Source organism: Furipterus horrens, unplaced genomic scaffold (genome assembly GCF_987537825.1).
Source record: "Furipterus horrens unplaced genomic scaffold, mFurHor1.1.pri manual_scaffold_2, whole genome shotgun sequence".
Taxonomy (NCBI): Eukaryota; Metazoa; Chordata; class Mammalia; order Chiroptera; family Furipteridae; genus Furipterus; species Furipterus horrens.
In genome coordinates this window covers 187,810,869-187,827,897 of record NW_028327172.1, presented here as the reverse complement: position 1 = coordinate 187,827,897, position 17,029 = coordinate 187,810,869, and the positions used below count along the sequence as shown (strand labels likewise).

The following is a 17,029-nucleotide window of genomic DNA, read 5'->3' as shown; positions in this document are numbered from 1 at the left end:
GAATTGTTCTTTTCATAATTGCTTTCAGTGCCTACAGCACAATCTTTTGAATACATTCCGTGAAAAACTGCTAAGTAAAACTTTGATGGAAATTTGACTTTTTGATATCACTAACAATTGCTAAGAGCTAAGTCTTAAAAATAAAATAAACTAGGTAATAACATTCTTAAACAAAAACACCAATTTTTCTTACAGCCTTGCTCCCCATCATAATACAAAATAATCAATGAATAAACCACAACTATCACAGCCAGATCCTACAGCATTTTTCAAAATCTAGACTCTTTTTATTATTTCTAGTTTTAAGAAGAGCATGAGGACCAAGCCTTGGATTTAGATCCCTCTTCATTTACTAGAAATTACTGATACTCTACTGTTCTTATAATATTTGACATGCCCAGCAACTGTTTAACAAAGAAGAATAAGAAGTTAAAACAAAGGTAAGACTAGAGATTGGAAAACAGGAATAAATGATTTTTACTCATTGCAGTGGACCAGGCTAAAATAATTTCTTTGGTGGGAAATTATGGTCATCCTAATGATGAGCAACAGAACAAGAGCAGGAAAACAGACTATAATAATTTTTAAATCTGATTTCATGTTTGTGGGCTCTTACTCACTGAATATTCATGACATAGTTGGCATTTTATAATATGTAACAAAAGACAGCATTTCTTCCTTACATCTCTCTTCCTCTCACCACTGACACTTCAAAACTTTACACCTTGACAAACTAAATGCAATGCATGATCAGGGATGAGACCTTGGATTTGGCAAGGGGTTGGGGCTGAGAAATAGCTATGAAGATATCAGCAGGAAGATGAATGGAATTTGACTACAGACTATAGATTCAATAGTTATATTGAATCAGTGTTCAAAGTCTTAATTTTGATCATTATCCTGTGGTTATAGAAGAAAAATGGTCCTGATCTTAGATAATACATAGTGACCTATTTAGTGATAAAAGGGGCAATGTCTACAACCTACTCTCCAATTGTTCAGATAATAACATACATATAAAGAAAAAGAGACAGATACAAAGAGAATGATAGAGCAAATGGAACAAAGCAATAGGCAACTTGCAAATCTGAGTCAAGGTTACTTGAGAGTTCTTTGTACTATTCTTGCAACTTTTTTTAAAGTTTGAGACTACAGAAAAATACAGTTATAAAAAAATCTTTTTAGGGGTGTGGATGGAAGGAATGGTATTTCTGCTTCCCAGAAAGGGGAAAAACAGAAAATGTTATTAAATGAAAAATGGATTATTTAGCAAATTAAGAGACTAAATCAGACCCTAGGACTTCAGACCTGCATCTTAGCCCTTTCAAGTGATTAATAATGAGGAAGTTCATATCCAGGACAGTAGATTAAGAAGACAGATATTAATCAGAAGAAGAGGCATAAGAAAGGAAATTGAGACACAAGAAAGGAAGTCAATACTACCTTTTTTCAGAAACAAGAAAACTCAACTGCCTATAAGAATATGAGTTTTTATGAAATAATATAGTTGAGAATTTTCAGAGCCAAAAAAAAAAAAATTCCCTTGTACAATAACAGCTGCACTGTATCTGCTGAATATTTAGAGCTGTATCACTTTTTACAAGCTAGTGAACTGTCTGGTAATGTATAAAATCTGATGCAAATGCTTCCAACTGTCCTGGAATAAATAAAAGAAACTTTTTCCACCTCAAACCACTCTCTAGAATCATAGGGAGTGCTGAAAGATACAAATCTTCAGGTAGGGATTAGAAGCGTCCTGTAAACCTAAGCTTCCCACTGGGAGGTCCCCTAGTCTAAAGACACAGCTAAGAGAGAAACCTCAGATCATCACCAAACCTTGACAGGCTCTTATCCTTAATCACTAAGTCTCCAGGCTCCCAGAGCTGGTCAAGAAAACAACCTTCTATGACCCAGAAGTCTCCAGAGAAACATGAGAGTTTGCCCAGGACGTTTGAGAGACTCGTGCCACATCATTCTTGTAACTGATTCCCTCAACCATACTGTCAGCTAACCGGGGTAAAAGATTAAAATTTCAAGCATCTCGTTACAAGGAATGTTTGATTTTGGTACAACTGGAATAAAATAATAAGGTAGACACCTGTGGCATTATGGGGAAAGCACTGAACTTGGAGAAGGAATAGCAAGGTTCAAATTCTGACTCTTCCACTCATTTGCAGTATGACAACCTTTCTGTTTGTCACCGTTCAAGATGTATGTTTAGGATAAACCTGTGCTACCTGTTTCTAAGGTTGTGGTCTCCCCATCTCTCATTCCAGCCAGCCAGCCAGCCAGCTGAGTCCCCAACTCTGCACTGGGCCCTCAGAAATGAAAAGATGGATAAGCTATGAACTCAGCCCTTGAAAAGCTTAAAGATACGTAAATAAAGTCAGACAACCAAGATGCCATGATAAAAGTATGTACAGGGCACAGAGTGCTGACGTGGGCTCGGGATTCTAATTTTGGTGGGAAAGATAAAGGAAAGGCTTCAGAGAAAGTAGGGACTGAGCTAAGTCTGAAAAGATTAGTGTTTGCCAGACACTCAATACATTTTTGATGGCTGAAAGAGATAGTGGATGGAGAGATAGATACCCTTGCAGGAAGGCAAAGGAGGGTATCACTCCAAGTAGATTGAACAATATTAGGAAAGGCACCAGATAAGGAGATTGCATCATGTACTTTGTATTCCAAGGGAAGGAGTTTTAACTTGATCCCAGAAAAGATACAAAGGTACAGGTTTCAGTATCTCTCTTAAAACTACAGACTCAAGAGTGAAATCAGGTAGAGCAGTAACCTACCTACAAAAATGGGGCTGAAAGCTGTGATGACGTTGTAACAAAGAGAAGAATCAATGGGACTTGGTAATAGATCAGAAGTGTGCTGGGGTTGAAACAGTAATGACAAAGGAGGAGTTAAGAGTGTAAAGAGATAGATAAAGTATATTAAAATAATTTCTAAATTAAATAAATAGACTGAAGAACACTGTTTTAGGGTGTTCAAGTAGAGAGTAGCGTTAATTTTCTTCTATCACAAAGGAAATTCAAAAAATTCATAACTGAAAGGAATAAAAATATCCTTGTTTTAAAATAAAACTCTACCTCTGCTTAGAAATATTTAATAGACTTTTTATCCTAATTTCCCCTGGAGTATCAGGTGGTTTCAAAGCGAGGCTTTGAAGAAATCCACCATGTAATTCATTAGGTGTATAACCTTTTTAAGTCTCTTGTCACTCATTTTTGAAATGGGGGTACTAATAAGACAATTTAGTATTGGTTTCAGGGGGAAAAAATAATGCATGTAAAGTATTTAGCACAGTGACTGGCACACATTTGGTGCTCAAAAATTTGTATCATTATTACTACTGATTTGCAAAAAGAGTTAAATTAGCAGGTCTCTGAAACTACTATCTTGGGAAAGACCTGCTTACAAGGGTGGCCTGTGGCTTGAACGTGGGGAGGGTCGTGCCATTCCTAGCACCAATAAGAACAGTTCATTGAGCCTAAACTGTCTGTACAAACAACATGGTGTATGTTGAACACCTGCTTCCCTTGAAGAGTTTTGGATTTTGGTACATGCTGGGAAGAAGGTGCCTACATGATCAGCCTCCAGTGAAAACCCTGGGCACTAGTCTCTAATGAGGTTTCCTGGTAGACAACATTACACAACTGTCACAATTTGATGCTGGAGGAATTATGTATACCCTCTGTGACTCCCCTGAGAAAGGACTCTTGCAAGCTTGTGCCTAGTTTCCTCCAAACTTGCCCCATTTACCTTTTCCTTTTGCTGATTTTCCTTTGTCTCCTTTCACTGTAATAAAGTGCAGCTGTGAATACAATTATATGCTGAGTCCCTTGAGTTCTAGCAAATCACCGAACCTGGAGGTGGCCTTCAGGATTCGTGACACAACTGGTCTCTTTATTCCTTGACTTAGAAAATATTTGCCAGTTTCCATACTGGAGCAGTATTAGAAACCACACACCAACCAAATTAGTAGTACCAAAATCCAACTATAAAAAGGTCCTGATTTCTTAGCTAACGATAGGTGCAGATTTACTTAGCACTTGAAAACATTTTATTCAACATCTCAACATAGAGAAATCGCTCCACTTCTTGTTTTCTCACCATTATTAAATAGGCATTTTTCCTGATTAATCCCATCTCAACAACACACAGAGCCTCCACTAGAATGTCAGATGACCTGACTCACGTGTCATTTAGCTCCCTGCCAGAAAGCAAGATCACTTATGAAACCTTCTGTTCTGTGTTATTATGAGTAAGTTCAAACAACATAAGTTGCCAGGAAGATCAATTACCAGTTCATTAGAATATGCAGAAGCGCGAGTTAACTGAGAGTAATATGAACAAGGAGGGCATACCAAAGAATGGCCCAGAGCAGAAGCTGAAACACAGGTTTTCCAACATATGGCTTAACTGAATTTCTCATCATCCAGAACAGAATTTCTCAGCATACTTCCAAAAGCACAATAAACTACTGAACAGGATGAGTTTCAATAAAACCTTACTGACATCATACTGAAGGAGCCTGGGCCCAGAGAACCAGGGGAGGATAGATGTCTGTCTCACTTTATGATTGATACAGACATGGTTTTCATGTGCTAAGGGAGGCTTTGATAATAATGCAGTAATTTATGGGAAAGAGCCATGTACACAATATACTTAATGAAGTCCATAAGGATCAAATTTGTTTTCACTAACAGAATAGTTTAGTAGGCTGATAAAAATGTATATACTAAACTCATAATTAATGGACTTGTGAATAATTTCAATCCATATGCTAAACTTTATCTTTCAAATCAAAATGATAACATATTGTCACCTTAACTTCATTACTAATTTCCTTAACCCAAAGCTTATTCCATAGGATTGGGGGTGGGGACCAGTATTATAAAGGAGCATCAACACAAAAAGCAGCAAACTAAATTTTAATTGTCTCCTACCTCTGCTCGACCCTCATAGTAGGTTAACATGGACTTCGTTAGCACAAAAAGTCTCTCTTTGTAGTTTAAGGGCGATGTCTTCTTTTTCTGCTGTGACCTTTTAATAAGAATCTCTTCTAGAATAGTGTTAAAATTCATCTCGGTCTTCTGATCACTCCTCCTCCTGCCATTGAAGGTCCCAGTATTCTAAAGTGAGAAAATAAACAGTTGAAATAAAATGTGACATTTTCCAAGCTTGTTGTCATTTCAAATTACCAAAGTAGGGTTTATCGTCACCACAGCTGGAGCCAACGAATGTTACTCGATGCACCTGGATTGAGAATGCCCAGGGCACAAAAGCTCAACCTCCTCTCCATCCCCAGTCTCATTCTGTTCACTTATACCTTAGCATTTTATAGGAACATCTAATCAAGGTTTGCTGTGATGATGATTCACTCCTTTGTATCTCCCCAGTATCCCTTAGCCTGCTGGCACACTCTTCTGCTGTTTGATTCCAAGGAAGCAAATATCTCAGATGGAAAAGTATATTTCATCATGTGCAGGGCTGATTGAAGCTGGTATTTAAATCACCTCAGTACCTTGGTACACAAAATGGACGAGCTCATAGACACGGTAAACATGTGAACAAAGTAAGTCACTACAGTGGTGGATGTGATTCAATCTCCAGCTCAGACAAGGATGTGATCTTGATCAAAGGTCTTAATCACGAGAGACACGAGGATGTTCTCTGGTGTCTACACAACCATACTCTACAGTTCTCAACCACAAGAGAAAAGGAAACCCAGTTATAGCTAATCTACTCAGCCCAAATTTGGAGCTCCATCTCCAGACTGTCCACACCTAGACTAAGCCTTGTAATATTCAAGCAAAGACACTCAGGAAACATCTGAAGATTCTTATTTGAAATAAGTTGAATCGATGACAGCCATTTCTTCCCTTCCTTCCCCACACCTTTGTAAGAAGTCATTGCATTTCAAACCATAAAGGCAACGGAAGTCACGTGAAGAAGATAAGGAGATACCTGAGACCATAGCCAGAGACTTGACACTGAGTTAGCCACTGAGGACTTCCACCATCTTCACACCCAACCTGATACCTTGGAAGCATCCTTGCTGCTCCCTAACGCTGAGCTGCTGTCATCCAATCAGGCCCTTCCAAATTCTACATGGTTACTTTACAGCAGTTTAACTTTCCTTCTTTATAAATAGGAAAGTAAATACCACAAAGCAACTGTGAGGTTTAATGAGATGTGGGAAAGAACTTAGTTATTTTGAAAACATTATACAAATATTTACCATTATTTTTTAATACAACTGCTCTTTTCCTAGCTCAGAGCATTACAATCTGGACCATAAAGTAGCTTTCCAACTGGTCTTCCTTTCCTCAGGCTCTTGCCTTGTGTATTCGTACTACATACCCCTCATTCCCACTGGATCTCTCTTCAAAGACACCACTTTCATCATGTCATTTCATTAATCAGAAATCCTCAGCGCCTCCTCAAAGACTCCCTACCATCTGCAGGATAAAGTCAAACCTTCTTAGTTTGACACTGGAGATTCTCTAGAATCTGGTTGCAACTTAACATCGAATCTTTACTATTCCCCAAGTATTCCACACCCAGTCAAAATACTTGGCATTCAATCCCTGGTCTAGAAAGTTCTCTTGCTCCCTATGAAAACTCTACTGGCTCAAAACTGACCTCCTTAATGAGGCCTTTCCTGATGACTCCAACTAATTAAAAACCTTCCAGTTCATGCACCTATGGTCACGGTATCACTCATCATAGAGCTTGTCATAATATTCCATGTTTTATAGCAATTAATGTACATATTTTAACTTTCATCTAGATTTTAAGCTCCTAAAGAAATAGTTCTCAACCTAAAGTACACATTAGAATCACCTAAGGATATTTTATTTACTTATTTATTTATTTATTTATTTTAGAGAGAGGGAAAAGGAGGGGGAAAGAAAGGGAGATAAACATCAATGTGAGAGTGAAACATGGATCAGTTGCTTCTCATATGCACCCTGTCTGGGGACCAAACCCACAGCCTAGGCATGTGCCCTGACTGGGAATCTAATCGGTGACATTTTGCTTTGTGGGATGGTGCCCAACCAAATGAGCCATAATGCTCAGGGTAAGGGAATTGTTTTTAATACAGATGTCCAGGATCCACACTCTGATATTTTTATTCAGCTGGTCTGGGGTGAGGCCAAGGGAATCATAATTTAATGTGCATGTAGATTTGAGAGCCACTACCTTAAAGAAAGAGATTGGGCTCTTACACGAACTCTATACCATTCATGGTGTTTTCAGCAGCCTCTCAGTGCACAGATGGATAATGGACCAATTAACCCATTTACCATCCAAAGATAAGTCAGAAAAATGCTCTTGTTCCTTGTGCATCTAAGTTGGTCCTCCTTATTCTAAATTAAAATTTTGGTACTCTAATTTTTTTCCTGAGAAACTGCTGACCTATAAATGCTACTTCTTTGAAAATTATTGTTTCACCTTTTTTCAAAGTATCTTCAACGCGGGGTGAAAATGCGGGCTTACAAAAATGGATTACAGGGGAAAAGCAAGCTATGCCCTGAAAGACAGGCCACACGCAAATCCACAGTTCCCAGTCCATGACTAATACCACAGTTACCCAATGGAAGGCAGACCTTTGGAAGGCCCAGGAGGATAAGTGAGATAGGGCTTATGTGTAATTCTAGAGGCAAAAATGTCTCAACATCAGGGGCAGGTGATTTAGCAAGCTTAAAAGTAGGTTTCACAGAAAGGATCGAAATTCAGAATGGCAATCATCAAAGGCAACTCTGGAAGCTAGAAAATAATGGAGAAAAATCCCAAAGCAAATTCATTTCTAGCCCAAAATTCTATACTCAGCCAAACTATCAATGCAGTGACAAGAGTATAAAGGCATGTTTTCAAATGTGCCAGGCTTTAAAACTTTTATCTCCTATTCAACCTTCTTAAAAAGTCACTTGAGGATGTACTCCACCAAAATAAAGAAGCCACAAAATACATAGAATCCAGGAAACCAAGGTTCTAACACAAAAGAAAGGTAAAGAGAATCTCCCGAATGATGGTGAAGGGAAATCCTAAAATGACAGTGAACAGCAGGCCAGGAAAGCAACTAGGCCAAAGTAGATCAAGTTAGAAGTTTCTTGGAAACAATTCTTCCCAGAGATGAACCTGAAGGTATTGGGAGAGATTTACAATGAATTAGTAAAACTTTGCCAACTTAAAAATATTAAATAAATCAATTAATTCCAGGGAAAACAAAATAATTGTGCCAAAAAGGAAAACTAATCACAGTATTCTACAGAGTTCAGCTACATACATCTAGAACATCAAAAGAAGGTAAACAAAAAATAATAATCTTACTGCTAATATAAGTATATCAGGGATGAGTGCAGGAAATGTGCTTATGTGTAGGCAGGAGAGTACATTGTGAAAGAGCTATGTCTTCCACAGTATTAGTAAGAAGTCAATAGAGCATATCTAAAATTGAAAAACCAAGAAGTGGCAACATAAGTAGGTTATGGAGAGTGATGGTACTAAACATTTTTTAAAAATAAAAATGTTTGCCTCTGAGAATCAAAAAAATTATTGGAAGATGGCAGTGAAAAGATGCATGTTCTCTTCTTTCCTCCCCGAAAAGTCCATTAAAACAATAAAACATAAAAACCAGAGGAAAATAATTCCATGTTCCAATGAACAAAAGATGGCCTTCAATCCCAGTCTACAAACTATGAAACATATACCTGCCAAATACTGGAAAAAGTAGACCGAAGTAGAGGAGGGGGCTGAGAGTAGATTTCTCTAAAAGTAAATATCATTATCCTGAAAGGTTAATCCAATGACCTTTTGATAAGATCAATGAAATCCAAAGGAATAAACAACCATGGGAGAATCACAGAGTATCCCTATCGAATTATTATTTATAGAGAAAGAAATAATAAAATTTATGATTACCATTATCAAGCTTTTACTATTTTGCTTAATGTTGGCACTGTGCTAAGCACTAAGCACTTTAGACGTAGCAAATCGTTTAACGCTCAGAAAACCTTCTCAAGTATGTACTAGTACTATCTGTATTTACAAGTCGCATAGTAAGAATAAGAGCCAGGTCTTAATACAGGCAGACTAACCACAGAGGCTGCACTATTAACCACTCTACCTCAGGGCCTCTCTACTAGAAGAGAGGGGAGAACTGAAGGAAAAAGCATAACAGGCCACTTTCAGAAAACAATGGGATTTAATCTCTAGATTGTAACAGAGATGATTTATGACTTCCAAGGCAACACTCAAAGGCACACCAACCTCTCAGTACCAAAAACTAAAGGGTGATGGTTCTCTTTAAATGAAGGAAATAATAGAGTTGATGTTCTCAGTTAGAAAATAAAGATAAAACAAAATTTCAGAGACTCCAGCTCAATCTCCCTAGCAATTCTCCACTCCATAAATAGCTGACACATTCATAAATAAGAAGCACAAAGGAACCAGCTCTTGGTTACAAATATCTTCTTTAAATAAAATTCAAAGCTGCAGTTTAAGTGGCTTTCTCTGTATCTCATTGGAGTTAAACACAAGAACACTATTCTCTTTACCTTACTTGCTAATTGTTAAAGGTTGGGAAACCTTAACCAACAATCCTAAAATTTGTATGAAACCACAGAACCCCCAAATTATCAAAGGAACCTTGAGAAAAGACAAAACTGGAGGCATCATGGTCCATAATTTCACACTATGCTACAAAGCAATAGTAGTCAAAATAGTACAGTATTGGCAGAAAAACAGACGCATTATCGAACAGAATATGGAATGCAGAAATAAATAAATGGACATATGGTCACTTAATTTATGACAAGGGAGCCAAAAATATACAGTGAAGAAAGGACAGTCTCTTCAATAAATGGTAGTGGGAAATCTGGACAGCCACATGCAAAAGAAATAAAATTGGACCACTATCTTACACCATACACAAAAACTAACTCAAAATGGATTAAAGTCTCGAATATAAAACCTGAAATCATAAAACTAAAAGAAAACATTGGCGGTAAGCTCCTTGACATAGGTTTTTAGTGATGATTTTTTAGATATGACATCAAAAACAAAGGCAATAAAAGCAAAAGTAAACAAGTGTGAATATCAAACTAAAAGGCTTCTGCACAGGGAAGGAAACCACAACAAAATGAAGAGGCAACCTACTTAATGGAAGAAAATATTTGCAAATCACATGTGTGACATGCAATTTGATTAATATAAAAATACATAAAGAAACCATACAGGCCCTGGCTGCTGTGGCTCAGTGGATTGAGCATTGGCCTGTGAGTCAAGTGTCGCTGGTTCGATTCCCAGTCAGGGTACATTACTACTAGGTTGCACGTCAGGTCCCCAGTTGGGGGCGTGAGTGAGAGGCAACCACACAGTGAAAAAAAATAAAAATAAAAAAAGAACTCATACAACTCAGTAGCAAGATAAGCTAATTAAAAACGCACAGAAGACCTGAATATTTTTCCAAAGAAGGCATACAGATGGCCAACAGGCATGTGAAAAGGTGCTTGACATCACTAATCATCAGGGAACTGCAAATTAAAACCACAATGCGACATCACCCCACACCTGTTAGAATGGCTATTATCAAAAAGACAAAAAATAATAAGGGCTGGGAAGGATATGGAGAAAAGAGAACCTGTGCACTGCTGTTGGGAATGTAAATTGGTGCAGCCACTTTGGAAAATAGTATGGAGGTTTCTCAAAAATTTTTAAAACAGAACTACCATATGATCCAGCAATTCCACTTCTGGATATCTATCCAGAGAAAACACTAACTCAAAAAGATACATGCACTCCCATGTTCACTGCAGCACTATTTGTAATAGCCAGGATATGAAAACCACTTAAGTGTCTATCAGTGGATGAATGGATAAAGAAGATGTAGCATCCATACACAACAGAATATTATTCAGCCATAAAAAATAGCAAATTCTTGCCGTTTGTAAACAATATTGATAGGCCTCAAGGGCCTTATACTAAATGAAATAAGTCAGACAGAAAAAGATAAATACCATATAACTTTTATATGTGGGTTCTTAAAAAACAAAACAAGACAAAACAAAAAAAACATGCTTGGTCAGTATGGCTCAATTGGTTGGACTGTTCTCCTGCAGACTGACATTTTTTCAATGTTTGGAAAACTTAACACATTAGACTTTGAACTAATAATGGAAACAGTTACTGTTTCACCCATGAGAAACCCAAACCACCAAGAAGTTATAATCTCTGTCCAGTGTTGCAAATCTGATTACCAGACTAATGGTTCTCAGTTTCACAGTCTGGCAATTTTATCCAAAAGATCTTAGTACCTTCTTCATCATGAAACGGCCGCTGCTAGGGCTGTTCATTCTAGTCTACACCTTTCATAATATTTTTAATCAAGGGAACAGAGATGCTAACCAGGAAAGGTAGTCAAGTTAACAACAAAAGTGATTATGAGTTACCAAATAATATAGCATGGTAAGGGGTACAGTGAATAAGAAACAAGAGCAGCCTCATTATCAGGGCAGGGGAAAGATAAACCCATTACAGGAAGGAGCAGGGTAATTTAACGTTGTTGAAACTCTCATCACATTAGGTTGAGCCATATGACACTGTCAATATTCAAAATTAGCAATATTATATAATTTGATCTAACACTTGGTAATGCCCAAAGATTAATAGAATTTAGTTAAAGCCCTTGGTTTCAGAACACCTACTGATACATCAGAATGCATTTCCTATTATACATCTCATCATAGGTTTATGAAAAAGCTAATGTATTTGCAATTTTAAGAAATCTAGCATGAATAAACATCAGACTGATATTTATGTGAAAAATTAAATGCTGTGCACCTGGCAACAATATCTGTAGATTATATTTCAGTTCAAAAGAACCTAAAAAGTGTAGCTATTATGTAAAAACAAATCTAACTATGCTCTCTTCTGCAATGTATACTCTCAGCTTAAGTTCAATTTATTTTTCTAAAAGCAGAATTAGGTGGCAGAACTATAAGCAAAAGAAAAAAATGCTAGGCTGACTTCTATCAGAATAAAGGGTACATTGAGGTTCCCCATTTAAGATATGAAGTGAAGCTATTCCAGAAGCAGGTAACATTTTAGCTCTCAGAAGAAGGTAACACTGTAGCCTTTCTTATCTATTAAACAAAAGCACCCAGCAATAATCTGTATGTTCTTAAAAGTGTTAACTAATTTTAAAGTGTTAAGTAATTTTAAAGTGTTAAGTAATTTTGCAGTAGACTACAAAGTTTTGAGTGCTTGTCTATTGACCTATTGCAGCTGGACTGGTGAGGAATCCAAGAACCAAGATAGCTAGTGCCCAACAACAGGCAAATGGATAAAAAAAATAAGATGTGGTACATATATACACAATGGAATGTTACATAAAAATGAAATTATTATCATTTGAGACAACACAGATGGACCTAAAGGGAATTATGTTAAGTGAAATAAATTAGTTAAAAACAAATACCATACGACTTCACTTATAGGTGGAATCTAAAAAACAAAATAGATGAACAGACAAAACAGAAACAAACTTACAGATACAGAGAACATATTGATGGTTGCCAGATGGGAGGAGGGTTGGGACATGGGCAAAAAAGGGCAAGGAATTAACATGTGCAAATTGCCAGTAATAAAAACGGTCACAAGGATATGAAGTATACAGCATAGGGAATATAGTCAATATTATTGTAATAACTACGAATAGTATCAGATGGGTACTAGATTTATTGGGGTGATCACTTTGTAAATTATATAAATGTCTAATCACTATTTGTATACCTGAAACTAATATAATATTATATGTCAACAGTAAATGAAAAATTAAAAAATTATTTTAAAAAAGATGTCTAGAAAAACTTATCATTCAGTACCAATGACATCTAAAGAGAAGATAAGACTTCCTGGAACCAAAGGCCAAAGTTACAGAGGCCAGCTGACTTATCTCTCCTGGTAATCGTCCCTTGACCCCAGCTCATTACCACATGATGGGTGATTGGATAGGGGGGCAAGTGAACCTGGAAATAGACTAAGCAGTGCTGCATGGAGAACAGATGTTTCTTATTGCCCATATAATACAGGTATACACACAGATATAACAGGTACTTTTTAACACAGGTTCCGGTCTCACACCACAGGTCCCCTCTGTGGTCTCTGGCTATGATTGGGGTTGGGGACCTCTCCATTTGTAAAGCAGAAAAAATAAGAGTTTAAAAGAGTAATAAATGGAGGGGAAAGTTTTAGAAAAGAAACCATATGCAATACTTCCAACAATCAACAAATATACTTATTATACAGGAAATTCATAATTAAGTGGTTTTAGAGAGAAGCAAAAGTTATAATATAAAAATAGTCATTAATCACCTGACCCCAATGGCCCCAATCAAACATCCCTTTCACATTATACGTTCTGCTTTGCTAGCCATTCTCTCTCACTGAATGAGAGATGCAACAGTCAACAACACAGGTGCAAATGAAATATCAAAAATTTGACAGATGAGAATTTTCAAGGTATAAGTGAGAGTGATATTGGAGAATTGCTCAGTCACACTCAGCACCACTGGAAAATGAGAATCTTGCAGTTAGTTAGCTAGTAAAAAATAAAATTACACAACGGAAGTGTCAAAACAGAATACAGAATGATTGACATTTAAATATTAAGATAACACTGTGGAAGAGCGCTTTTTGTTCCCTTTCCCACCCTCTCCCTCTCACACACACACCACACCACCCTCCCCTTCTTCCTGGATATATGGGCGAGAGACGATATTTCCCAGCCTCCTTTGCAGCTAGGTGTGGCCATCTAAGTTAATGCCTGTTAAAGAACAAAATTCAATTGAGTATATTTGAATATTTAATTGGTTTTATTAAATGATTCATGAATTGGACAGCAACCCATCTAGCAACCAGAAGGGCACTCCAGTGGGTTGTACAAAATAAAAGGTTTTTGAGGGGGAGAAAAAAAGTGTAGGACTAAGAAATTAAAAGAGTGGATTGTTTCAGGCAAGGACAGCTTTCATAGGGGCACGAAAGGGGTCTTATCAAGCAGGTTATCTCACTAGTGTTGGTCAAGAGACTCCACTCCTGGGAGAGTCTGAAACTGAAAATGGGCTAGTTACTAAGTTTTAGTTTGGTGACATGGCTTAACCAAAGTGACTCCATTTTGACCTATTGGTTCTTTCTTTAATATGTGCAGAAGTGATATCTGGATCATCTTCAACTTAAAGACAAGTGACTTTCCCTGGATTTAGAGCATTTTCCACCTACCCACCAGCTGGAAAGTATATACTTTCCTATGCATTCCAGGCATCACCCAAGGGAGAGGAGGAGGAATAAAATGGAACTGGAATCTGGACCTTGGCTCACTTTACGAAGCAGAGCTGCCCAATCAGCCTACATAGCTAATTAAAATTGTAAGAAAGAAACACGCTTTTATCTTATTTTTGAAATTCCATATAATGGTTCTTTGTTGTAGTGGCTTAAACTTTATTCCACCTAACAGACACACCTTTGCAGAAACTGAGAAAGCTTTCTAATGCTTTTGAAAAATGGTCCTCTTTAGGCTGTGCTGACAGAGTCAAATGAAGTGAAGGAAGTAAAATTTTATCGTGCACTTCCATCAGAAAAATTATCTCAATAAAACAATTAATACTTGATTCACTTTTTGTTCTAAGAGTTAGCTAGCATAACCTAAATAGTGCCATTTATGAGATAAAATAAATATATTTTCACTTTATTTTTCAGGATAAAGTCTGAATCATACTGGGCTTTTTCTTTTCTTTTACTGCTTACTATGAAATTTAAGTGGATTCACTTTAAGTGACAATATTCTGGCACTAATTCTCCCGACATGTGAGAATTTCTTCTTTAAAACAAATATTTCTTCTTCTCCTTCATGCTATTTCAAAGGGAAACAATAACCCATAAAAACAGGCATGAATACTGAGTATCTCAAGTGAGTAAAGTAATTTTCAGAACTTATTACTAGGAGAAAACATGAAAATAAAGAAAAGTAATTTGGAAATTATACATAAAATAATCAAATACCAATATGTGTTCCTGGGCTACAGTATTCAAATTGTTTTTAATGAGAAACATGTGTCTATGTCAACATATTTTTTTCCTTAATGTTTTTAAAATAGGAATAAAAAATCCAAGTCATTATTGCATTCAACTTTTTTACAGAATGAGAAAGCTTTTTAATTAAAAAGTTCAAGAATAAAATCAAGGAGTGAGGAAAATTCAATATATTTTAAAGGTCTTAAGAGACATCTCAACAAATTGAAATGTATGATGAGACACTGTGGCATTCTGAATATTGATGAACTAGATATTGACAACATTGGTTTTGGGGTAAGATTTGTTTGATCATATTAAAATTTGATGATATCAAATAGTGTTAGGTTGCTTTGGAGTTTTGGGGGTATGAAAATGATATTGTGATGCAGTTTTATGAGTTCTTATCTGCTAGAGCTACATACTGAAAAATTTAGAGATAATATAATGTCTGTGATTTGCTTCACAATCTGGTAAGGGGTGTGCAGGCATAGACATAAAATAAAATTGTTCTTGAGTTGATAAAATTGAAGCTGTGTGATGGATACAAGGATTCATTATGCTATCCTATTTTTGCTTAGGCTTGAAATTTTCCATAACAAAAGGTTTTAAAATATGTTTAAGGCTTTTCCCTTAAGTGGTTTTCCATGTCTCTGTCATCCACTGCTCTGGAACTGGTAAGAAAGAGAATAAGAACAGGCAAAAGCAGGAAGACAAGAGAGAGAGAGGGGAGATAAAGGAACCAAGGCAGACACGTAAAAGTAAGAAAAGAGGTGGGTAAGCTCTCCTTTAGAATAATGTCTTCCTCGAGGGTGTTCTTACCACCCTACCTAGCTCATCATGAAAACTCTTCCAGTGATTCCTTCAGTCAACTGAGCCAAAAAATAATGTAATGTAATACTGTCTCTTCTTGGACAAATAGGAATGTGCATCTCTAGCAACCAAAAATAAGAGCACAGTCTATGGGACATTCGTCCTTTTTGTAACTCTTCCCTTCCCCTTATTTATTTTCCTTTCCCCTGTTCAAATTTTATGGCAGAAGTTTGTTTTTCAAGTTTACAGCATGATAAAAGGAAAATTCTGCACAGATCAACAAAGTGCCAAAGCACAGTGGGCAGCCGGGTAGCACATATGTTCAAATCGCAGTCACTAAAAAGATCACCAAAGGTAACCACCACAGCTGAAATGATAGCACATACTAAAAAAGACAGCAAATTTGATCAGTAAGTTACCCTTACTTCTAAGGTTTGCGGAGCTCAGTTGCTAAAGAATTTCTCTAACTGAAATGCTGTTTGTCATATAGCTAATCTCTATAAGGGGAAAAAACTGATAAAAATACTAATTCCATAGAAAACATTCTCATACGTCACATAACAAATAAAAATTATAAACTACATTCAAAAAGCATCATGGCTATAAGCCACGATCTAACTGTTTGGAAAGCATCCCAGTGACCTTTTCCATATGTCCCATCTCTAATAAAGGAAATTGAGAATATACTTTCCTATTCTTTGCTCTACTCATCATCATCATTACCTGGCCCATTTATGATATGCAATGCTCCTGTTTTTTAAAATACATGCAAATTCTTGAACACTCCTCCATTAAGAGACAGGGTTGACATCTCCTCCCCTTGAACCTGAGTGGGCTTTTGACACCTTTCACAAACACAGTGCAGCAGAAGAGATACTATGTGACCTCTAAGCCTAGGTCAGAAAAGGCCAACTAGCTCCACCCCTGAGTTCTTTTGGATTCTCACTTTTTCAACAGTCCCTCTTAGAATCCAACTACTACAGTGAGAGAAGCCACATATAGGTGTTTTAGCAGAGAATCCCAGCTGAGCACAGCCTTCAAATCACCCCCACCTGGGGGCCTGACATATAAGAGAGAAAACTTTCAGATGATTCCAGCCCCAAGTTGTCTGAGTCACTCCTGACTATCAAGATTT

At 36.9% G+C, this 17,029-nt stretch overlaps 1 protein-coding gene across 3 annotated transcripts in view; it reads right to left on the bottom strand.

The window, feature by feature from the left end:
- Positions 1-17,029, bottom strand: part of TEC (tec protein tyrosine kinase) — a 107,410-nt gene that overhangs the window by 70,297 nt on the left and 20,084 nt on the right. For all 3 annotated transcript variants that reach the window (XM_090266910.1, XM_090266908.1, XM_090266909.1), the window contains exon 2: positions 4,956-5,141. In XM_090266910.1, coding sequence (XP_090123036.1) covers positions 4,956-5,093 — 138 coding nt within the window. In that variant the 5' untranslated portion in view covers positions 5,094-5,141. The remainder of the gene's footprint in view (positions 1-4,955; positions 5,142-17,029) is intronic.